At 44.7% G+C, this 10,539-nt stretch overlaps 2 protein-coding genes across 2 annotated transcripts in view; one reads left to right on the top strand and one right to left on the bottom strand.

The window, feature by feature from the left end:
- Window positions 1-1,622: 1,622 nt before the first annotated feature.
- SNX18 (sorting nexin 18) overlaps window positions 1,623-10,539 on the bottom strand; it is a 155,846-nt gene continuing 146,929 nt past the window's right edge. Inside the window, exon 2 of the mRNA XM_074932470.1 lies at window positions 1,623-1,668. Within this exon, the coding sequence (XP_074788571.1) occupies window positions 1,655-1,668 (14 nt within the window). The 3' untranslated portion in view covers window positions 1,623-1,654. The remainder of the gene's footprint in view (window positions 1,669-10,539) is intronic.
- The window catches only part of LOC141973506 (chondroitin sulfate proteoglycan 4-like), a 43,462-nt gene continuing 39,576 nt past the window's right edge, over window positions 6,654-10,539 (top strand). The window contains exon 1 of the mRNA XM_074932172.1: window positions 6,654-6,756. Coding sequence (XP_074788273.1) covers window positions 6,669-6,756 — 88 coding nt within the window. The 5' untranslated portion in view covers window positions 6,654-6,668. The remainder of the gene's footprint in view (window positions 6,757-10,539) is intronic.

Raw genomic sequence — 10,539 nt, 5'->3', positions numbered from 1 at the left:
CTGCTTGCACAGGCAAATGAGAAAACCAGATCATTGTGGATGAATAGAAATGATTTTCCTAGACAATAAGGGTCTAACAAAAGGGGACTGAGTTACAAACAACAATCATGAAGTTGCATAAAAATCATTAGTGGCATTTTTGCTGAAGCCAAAAAGGATTAGTAAAACTGCATAAATCAGTGAAGCAAAGTATATCAAACCACCCCAAACTTAGAACTGTATGAAAGGTTTTTTTCTATTTCACTATTTTTATTCAGCATTCTGACATATATTGCTTGTAAATGTGCTGCTGCGGTTTCTGATCCCTATACAGTCTCTAAATCAGCCATGCCATGGAATAAGGTTATATTTTTCACTAAAACCTAAGAACTTAAGTTCTGCAGATGTCTTGAGGGACACCACATGCTACTGCCCTTGAAGTGGGGCCCTCTCTGGGGAGTTTCTTTTCCCTTTCAGCACACTGAAGCCAGGGACATGAAAGCATTTTCTTCAGCACCATCTCTTCAAGCTCCACTCCCTCCTTTGACCTGTACAAAAGCCAGATTCCAGCCTCCTCCGTGTGCTAAGATAAATTGCATAGTTTTGCTGCAGTTGTGTTTCTGTTTTTTCTTTGATGGGCTTTTGGCTGACTGACAGTTGTTTTGCTTTGGCAGATGGGGATGAAGATCTGGTTCAAGATACCCAGTTCTGGCAGATTATCTCTGAGGAAAGCTTCTGGAGTTGAAAGTTTTAAATAGGTTCCCTTGAAAGAAATGACCTGAGACTTGTGTACAGATTTGCAGAAGAGAGAACACTAAACTGCAACACTTACACGGAACCTGGGGCAAATTATTATTTCTTTTAAGGCCAGTGTGACAGTTTAGACTCTTGCATGTAAGTGTATCAGTAAATACCCAGGATAAAGAAATAAATCTCCACATACTGAAACTGAACAAGCTGAAATAATACAAGCTAAGGCTACTGCATTGTTTGGTGCACTTGCCTCCTTTGTTTTAATAGTCATAGTCTGATTTCAATAACACTTAATATGCAAGCTAATATACTCATTATTATATTCTGTAAATTAAGGAATTGTGTTGCTAAGAAATGATGAGAAGTTGATCTGTGACTTGGAGAGACTACATGCAGAACATTTTACGTTTGCTAGCAAATATCCTATAGGGAATAAAGCAGAGTTTACACCATGGTAGCATTATAATATATACTCATGCTTCTTCATGGCATGTCTTTTCTAAAACTGTATTGCTTTAGCAGAAAGAGCAGCCTTTAGTAGTGTAATTGAGCAGCCATGACAATTCAGACACGAACGTGCGGACAGCAGGTGGGCCTTACCATCCACAGGCTAAAAAATAGGAGGAGAAGCATGCCTAAACATTCACCCTATGAATAGCTCCAGGGAGAAAATGCAGTATCTGGCTTGCCTACAAGGCTGTGATACTTCTCTTGCTGTCATAACATTGTACTGGGATCTCCATCAGGCTGGCCACATGAGCAGCCCAGTAAGGACTGCCACTTAGCAGCTTATTCTCAAAGGCATGCTGTTGCCGTGCAGGTAAAGGTCACCACTACCCACCAGTGTCATCCCACTCGTGTCTCCTCTGGGTCCTCCAACAGCCAAACTTCTTCCTTCTAGTAGCAGCTGTGGTCCCTCAGGCTATGCCACTCTGGCTGAAAAAAGAGGAGTATTTTAGTTTCATGGATGACCTGTTCATGAACACAATCTCAGAGTGCTCTGATACAGCTCACCCAACATCAGGAGAGGAGCAAGAGCTGAGCACTCTTTCTGTGGTATCTTGGAAGGGACAGGGTTTGTATGGTGAATACCTGAAGCAGACTAAGAGGTCTTGGTTTGAGACATAGGCCACCAGTGGGAACAAATTTGGATCCCTCATGAATGCCAGTGCCATCTGCCTTCTCCATTCAGAGCATAAAGTCTTGTCTTGCTTTAGGCTTGCATGTTATGATCTCCCACGCACAGCACAGTATTCCCAATCCCAGTGGCACAGGATAAACTATCTGAGCCACTGAGGACTGCAAGTCCTGAGTGCATGTGAATTTCTCTTTTAGATACCTACAAAATTCAGAATTGTTAAAGTAGTTTAGGAACATGTATGGAACAGCATCCTACAGTAACTTATGAGATGCACCTATGCACTTTCGGGAAACCTTTTTATATTGCAAATGTGTAGATTGAAGTTCAAGGTGCTGAGCATTGACAGATGTCATTGACTTCAATAAAAAATCAGTTGTCTAACTTGCAAATTCAGGACCACATGGTCTCACTTTTAAGTCTTCAATGAGGGATCACAAAAAGAGCATAGATTTTGTAGAACGGGGCCCTTGTAATTTAAATTACCAGAACAATAATGTGAGAGATTCTTTTACTCCATTTGGAATGCTGACTTTAAATATCCTCTGTACTGAAAAAATAAAGTCCTATTAACAATGTCCTTTTTTTCATTCACTCTTGGCTGGCTTAATGAATCGTTGGAAGACTTGGAATTTAGAACTTGAATACTGTTTGATCTCATCTGAATTGAATGGCTCCTTCATTTTCCCCAGAAGCTCTATTTCAACAACATTTTCATTTATAAGGCACTATTTACTTAAGAAATTGTTAGGGGGAAGATTTCCTGCAGCATCAGGACTCCCTCTAGTGTCATTACAGACAGGCTCTCTGGGGATCTGTATGGACCACTGCAGGTTTGTGTTTGCTTTCCATGAAGATTACAGAGAATACATCCGTAATTTCTTATTTATATCTGAGATGTTAAGAAGCTTTGTTCCACTATGCTGCCCCTCAGCAGCATAGGAAATCCAAATTGTATATTCGCCATCTGAAACAGTGTTAAATTAAAATTAGGATGTCAAATTAAAACGTCATTTTAATGCAATAAATGTTGGGTTACTACTGCTTTATCTAAAGGCTATTAATTTCTTCTATTTAGCTGGAAATCTTTACATTATAAGCACAGGACCTTAACTGACCACTTGCCACCAGTATTCATTCTTTCCCATCAAAATTATTCAGGCATGTCTTCTGAGTGTTTGTTACTTACCCACAACAGTAATTTCAGTGTAACTTAACTCAAACAAAAGAAATATGACAGAAGTTGTTTCAAAACATGTGGGGAGGATTTTTTTGTTATTTTTGGTTTGGGGTTTGTTTGTTTGTTTGTTTGTTTTAATTGGTTGAAAGCCTACGGGAACCCTAAGGAAGTCTTAGCTGCAGCAGCAATTTACAAAGAGTATGGCTGGTTGAAAATTGAATAGAAACTAATCTCTGAAGTGGTTTGTAGTACCACATGAAACTTCTTTCTTCTCAGTGGAGCCTTTCTCCAACCAAATCAAATAAAAAGAAACTGATGTGTGGTTTATTATAGTGGTCAGTAACACCATGCATTCTGTTTTAACCAATAGACTGATAGGCTGTCAGATGTTAACAAACAGATCTCCATCATTAATAGGAAAGAATCTGTCAACAAGTTGAATGATTTTTCACATTTGCACAGAAGTACTCAGCACTGAGGTCAACTACTGGATATGTAGCCGGCATAGAGGAACCAGAGGAGGAAAAATGAACACAAACTAGAACATTTTACATACTGGATTTCTGCCTGTCTGATCACATGACCAGGATTTTTTGTTTAGGAAAGAAGTCCTGTTATGCTTTCAAGACATAAGAAAACCTTGAGTAATAAAAGCCAAAGATTATTAGAAACACACCATCCCCCCCCCCCCCCCCCCCGCCCCCCAGGAAGTACACAAAAAAATTTTCAGATTTATATTTCTTAAAAAACCTAAGTCCTGCTGAAAGCAAGTTGGACTCATGCTGGGAAACTCCTGAGTGACTTAAGAAAATGTGGCCTAAATTTATAAGCCATTTAGGCCTTTCTCAAGATGTAGCCTTTCTCTTCTCAGAAGTCTTTTAATGTTTGTTTTAAATGACCATGGACATTTCTGTCTGAGTCACAGCATCATAGAACAGTTGAGGTAGGAAGGCACCTCTGGAGATAGCCCAGTCCAACCCCTCTCCTGAAGGTAGGGTCACCCCCCTCAGGGCTGTGTCCTGTCAAGTTTTGAATATTAACAAGGCTGGAGACCCCACAGCCTGTCTGGGCAACCTGTTTCAGTGCCTGACCATCCCAATGTGAAAAGTATTTTTTGTGTTTATATTAAAATTCCTGTATTTCATTTCATGCCCATTACTTCTTGTCTTTTCATTGGATACATCTAAGCAGTCCCTTTTCTTCACATGTACCCACCACCTGTTCATAGACACTGATGAGATCCATCTGAGTCTTCTCTTCTCTGATCTGAACAATCCCACCTCTGTCAGTCCCTTCTCCCGTGTCAGGGTGGATAGCCTTTCTTTGTATGAGAGGTAATTTTGAAATGAGTATACTAAGAAAAAGATCACGTTGCTTAAATATTGGTTCAGTAACTGCTGAGTTATTCACTAGAGTTACATATAATTTATTAATGGACTGATTACATTTTTGTGAATGTATTGGTGTAGACATAATATGGAACACATTTTAAGTTTCACATACCCCAAAATAAATGCATCATATTCCCAAATTTCATCCTATACCATGAATCATGAGGTACTTAAAAAATTGTCTCATTCTTTTTCACAGAAGTTTGGTAGCTCAGTGTCCAGTGTGGTTTATCTGACCACATTACTCACTTGTTTTCCTCTTCTCTGAACTCAGACCTCCAGCTGGTCACCCAGTGCACCATGGAAGTGCCCTCACTTGCATGGCAGCCTGCATGTGGCACCACCGAACCTGCAAGCAGTACCGGGGCTCTTGCGCTCCCAGTCCCGTTATCTCTGTATTTAGGTCCAAAACCCCTGTAGGTATGGGTTACTCCCATGTACCTACCTTCTGCCTCTCATCCAAACATCTCGCCGCACTATTTTTTTCCTGATGTGGATTTGAATATTACTTCCCAAGCCCTACAGTGCAAGTGATGCTGTGTATTTTTGAGGTATATCCAGGGACTCTCATGGCAAACTTCTCTGCCCAGGGTTAGGGAAGCCAAATACTCCTAGATGGGGATATGTTAAGAAAGATCTGTGCAACACGTGAATGGTGCAAAAGCAAGATTTTTTTCCCAGGCTTCCCTGTCACAGCAGAGTTTCACTGCTGCACACCTGGAGGTCTGCTTTTCCAGGCTCACTTGTATTACTGATTGTTACTCCATAGTAAATCCTTTTTTTTGCCCTTCTTGTTCACACCTTAGACTGATGGGTTTTTTACAATTTCTTCTCCAGCTTTTCACAAGTCTTCTTTGAATGCCAGTCTCAAGAGAACAAACGTCATTAGGCCTCTGCCTTTGAGATATTTAATAAAGCTGTTAAGTGCTATCTGGATGGAGATCACTCCCTTTGATTCCTTTCTGGGCACAGATCCACCCTCCCGCCATGTACATCGTTCTAAAAATGTAAAGACAGCAAAGCCTGCTAGAAATTGCTAATGAAAATCTAGACTAAATGATGTCTGCAAACCTCAAAGGAAGAGAAGAACCAGAGCTGACCCATCAAAGAGGTTCATGCCATCACCATTCTTTCTTCCTGCAGTTTTGGAGAATTATCTTCTTTACTTATTCTGCTTGCTTAGTGTCAGGTTTCAAGTCACAAATTCCAGCCCTGTGTGTAAGGGAGTAGCAAGTTAAAAAAACAACTGACCTGTTGAGGCATGTTGCAATGCTCCCAGCCAGCTGATAACATCAGAGAAAATTTTATGACTGCAGGGCTGCTCCTGGCACGGAAGATGTATGTAACTGAAGGCATGTCTGCATGCTTTAAGTACGATAAGTAGCTTACACACGAGTGGTTGAAGTGTGCTCTTTAGAACATTTTCTAGCAAAAACCTTGTGCTTCCGAGCACTGGGCATCAAAGATGAGGTGCCAAATGCAGAAATTTGCCTGCTTTACGTTCTGTAGTGGTTATATTCCTCTCACTTGACGCCCCAAAGGCTTTGTCTCGGAGGTACGGCTCGTCCGTTAGTGCACACTACGCAAAGGCCGTGCGGGCCGCGCCTGCTGGGGACGGCGGGCGCTGGGGACCCCTCGCCGAGTGGCCGGGCTCGGGCGGCGGCGACACCGGCCCGGTTCGCGCCTGACGCAGGGACGGAAGGACAGCCGTGCCCCCCTCCCCGGGGGCGGGCGGCCCAGGGGCGCGCTGTCACCCCCGTCCTCCGAGGTGGTTAAGACGCGGCTGAAAGACCCCGACCCTGGCCGGGCCGCACGGGCGAGCCGGCGGCCGACGGAACCGCCGTGTACGAGGCTGGCGCCCTGCGCCGCCCCTGCGCGGCGCCGGAGGAAACCGCCACCGGCGACGCAGCCGCCGGGGCGGGTCGGGCGGCTGCCGCTGTCCCAGCGGGGCGGCCCGGGGCGCGGGGAGGCGCGCTGCCCGCTCTCCCGTCCCAGGCCGGTGTTTCTGGAGCGGGGGGGCGGGACGCGGGAGTAGCTGCGCCGTGAGGAGGGAGGCAGGAGGCCGTCCCGGGGCGGCGGGCGGCCCGGGCCGCCGCGGGAGCCGCCAGCTCGGCCGGGGCGGCGACACCGTCCCGCCGCTCCCCAGCCGCGCCCCGCCCCGCCCCGGGCCCGCTGGCGGCGGTGGTGCTCGGTCGGGCCGTGGCTCCGGGCCCGCCGCGGCAGCGGCATGGCGGGCGGGCGGGGGGCCGGCGTGCCCGCCGCCCCGGTACTGCTGCTGGCGCTGCTGCTGGCCGCCGGCCGGCCGGCTCTCGCAGGTAGGGCTGCCTGCGGGCCGCCGCCATGGCGGGGGGCACCGCTGGCCCGCGGGCCGGGCCGCCGGAAGGCACCTGCGGCGGGCGGGGGAAGGGGCGGCCCGGCGCTGACCGACCGGCACCCGCCGGCGCGGTGGGGAGGGGTGCCCCGGGCCGGGCCTCCCGCTGCCGGGCTCCGGTGGGGATCGCCTGAGCGCTGGAGCGGGCATTTCGCCGGTGGCCCCGCGACGGGGAGCGGCCCACCGGACGGTGCCCCGCAGCGCCGGCCTGGCGGGGAGCGCCGCGGGCGGAGTTCCCGGGCCGGCAGCAGCCGCAACCCGTCGGCGTGGGGCGGGAGGCTGCTGGGGGTGCTGGTGCTGTGCTGATCGCGACTGGCTCTGCTGGAAGCGGCCTCCTCCGGTGGCTGGGACAGCGGGCATTTTGGCGAGGGCGCAGGTGTCCCCTTCCTCCTTTAAAGTGAAGGCCGAGCCTGTCAGCTCGGGTTTGCGCCTGTATTGATGGCTGTTAGCCTTCTACTGCTGAGAATGCTGGCTCTTGACAGAGCTAGACTTTCTAATAAACAAGTCCCAAGCAACATGCATGAACTCCCCCCTTTTTTTTACAATCATAACTGTAGTATATGACAAGGAAGGTGCTAAGGTATGTGTGAGAATACTCCCTGTGATTCCTTCCCTGGCTTTGGCCTGCGTTTGAACTAGCAGTCCTGACAGTAATTATCACCCGGCAGCTGTGGGTATCTATATTTTGGCATCCAAATTCAGCTGTCTTATGTCTGGCTTTTCAAACATGCCAAGGGCCTGTAGCTCTCACTGGTGGTGATGCATATTAAGGTGCAGGTCTTGGTCAGTCACCAAAACCTTTGGGATAACCAGAAACTTCAAATGGAAATTTCTTCTTCATGTGATCGGTCTTAAAGTTTATTATTTAAATACCTTTTTTAAATAAAGGACTGGCAGACAGTGGCAGAAATGTGCATTTTCATACTTTCACAATCCTGTGTGACATGAACCAGTTGTCAAAACTCCCTTTCTTTAGAAATGTCAAGCATCTTGTTGGTTTCTGTGATTGTTTTCACTAGATCAGAAGACTAGTTAGAAATGAACTAATATTTAATTTTAACTTTAAAAAATAGTTTTAAATTCTTCAGAGATTAATGAAGACTGAATTGGTAGTTCTTCTTATGGGATTAGTTTCAGACGTTACAGATGAAATAAGCCTCTTGTCTTTCTACAAAAGAATTTCAGTATGTGGAGCTCTAAATAATGTTCTCACTAATTTTGTGAACAAAAAGCCTGCATGCAGGGTAGGGGGGGATTTTTTTAGTGCTCATAGCGATGTCTCAGAGTTACTAAAGATACCAGGGAGATCTGATTGCCACTGGAATTTCTCTAATAATAGCAGTGTTTTCTTAAATGTCATGGAGAAGGGTTTGTCATTGATTTTGCTGGCAATAATGTTAGGCCAGCCAGTACTGCTTTGAAAACCTGAAGCTTACAAACCACTTCATGCCTCACTGTTGCAGTAGCATCGTCCATACTCAGCACTGCGGGCAGTGCAAGGCCAAGCCAGAGCGAGAGGATACATTTCCAGGCTATGGGGTAGGAGCATCAACAATGCAGCCTGCTGCTGCTTGTGCTAACTGAGGTGCAGCACGTGCAGGATGCTGTAACTGAGCTGCCTTTAAGCTGATCTCTGCCAGGTCATGTGGACTGGCATCACTACCAGATGAGCTTCTTGAATTCCAGTTCTGCTTTCTTTATCCAGCTGCTGCTATAGCTATAGCCATACCCAGAGATAAGAGAGTTTGTGCTCCCAAAAATAAGAGTGAAATGGAAGACCATTTGAAGACTGGAAGGAAAAAAAAAAAAGCACTAGCAGCTTCTTACAGGCAGTGAACTGAAATTAGGTGTTGGGTTTTCCCAACTCTTTAGTGTGTTTTTATGATAGAACCAGAAATTAATATCAGCTCTGTTCATTTGACATTCAGTGCCTTACAGGACTATCTTTTATCTGGAAATCACAGAATCGTAAAATTTTGGGTTGGAAGTGGCATTTAGACATCATCTCTTCTGGTGTGTAAAGTGCTTGGAGATGCAACACAAGGGTGTTCCTCACTATGTACATTTTAGGTGAGATAAGAGCCTTGCAGACTCGCATAGTGTTTTACCCACAGAATCTCACTGTAAATCCTACACTGAAAATGTGTGAAAGGACATTCCCAGTGAATCTGACGGCTCCCTTTTCCACTTCCATTTTTCCTGTGCCCCTTATGTGCTGTTGATGTCATCTGCTGCCAGCTTAGATAAGAGGACAAAGATGGAAGTAGTATTTTTTCATTATGAAGTAACCTATTTTGGTTCTTTGTTTTCTTTATGTTATTCTTCTGCATTATTCTGCTGCTCCTTGTCCTTGTAGCAAAGCTTCGCTAACCAAACTCATGTTTTGTGAACTATCAGCACTGTGTTTTGGAGAGTGTAAGGTTTGTAAGCAAACCGTGTTACCTAAGGTATTCTGTGGTACTGGTAGTGCTTTTCGGTCTCACTAGTTTAATTTGATCATATCTCTGATGCAGCAAGTACTGAATTAAAAAAGGAACATTGAAAATATTGTTCCATCTCGCTGTAAGGGAAAATGAAGAAGCCGTGAGTGCATTTTTATTTATGAGGATATTTGAAGTTTTTTTTCCCAAGATGCTTAATAGTAATTGCTGCTGAATCAGACTGTCACTTTTTCCTCCCCCTGCAAAAGTGAGAGGCATTGAGATTCATTGTAAAAGACAGGACTATCAGCATCAGATTTCACCGGTGTAAAGGTAGTCTTCATCATGCTCATGAAGTTCTAGTTATTACTTTAAAGGTCATTCAATCTAGTTTTAATGGGTAATCACACAAACTTCAGGTTTTCTAGCATGAGGTCAGGTTTCCATCAGAAACTTCAGAAAAATCAGCTATACCAGTCTGATTCAATACTACTGTTCAGAAGCAAAAAGGCAAATATGAAATTAGTTTTGGAAAGTGATTGCTATCAAATGTTATTTTTCTGTTACTTTTTTTGAGCTTTGAATCACCAGAACTGATCATCTTTGTAGAATATGCAGCTCCTAACAACATTGAGCAGTATGGCAATTTCTGTTACTACTGGTGTTATATTTTAAAAAACAGTGATTTTTATCACTGATGTGCTGTAAAATATATGCAGACCTTTCCAAAGTTCCAACAACATGTTAGACATGTAAGATGCTTTGCCTGAAATAGTTGTTTTTAAGTTAGGACAGTTTCATATAACGAATTTCTTTTATCCTATCTTCATAGCATCTTTTTCATACCACTTGGAGTTTTTTTCAGAAGCTTTAGTATAAATCACTTTTAGAATAAGAGTGAGAGCTAGAACCCAGTATCTATTGCTCCAGAATATTTTTATATACCCTGAAGGCAGGATTCTCATATAGTCACAGTGGTTTCAAAGATATTACTGACAGATTCAAGGTGAAAGAAGGAAATATAACTAGATGAGGAAATGTACACATCACAAGATTTCAGAACACATACTTGCAGCATGTGAAAGAATCACTTTGGCCCAGTTCTGTTAAGTGGATCCTTGGCACAAAACTGAAACATGCTAACACTAAAAACTAGGAGTAGAGTCAGCATTTGTATGCTAGGGAATTCACTTTGGAGAGGACTGACAGCTTTTCTGGTGGTGCAGTGATTGAAGTTTTGTACCTGGGTACAAAGCTCTATTAGCTGGAAGGAGCTAGAGAAATTGGTTCTGTGGGACAGTTCTAAG

The sequence above is a fragment of the Athene noctua genome, chromosome Z (assembly GCF_965140245.1).
Source record: "Athene noctua chromosome Z, bAthNoc1.hap1.1, whole genome shotgun sequence".
Classification (NCBI taxonomy): Eukaryota; Metazoa; Chordata; class Aves; order Strigiformes; family Strigidae; genus Athene; species Athene noctua.
Note: the sequence above shows the minus strand (reverse complement) of the source record. Positions and strands in the feature narration are given on the sequence as shown.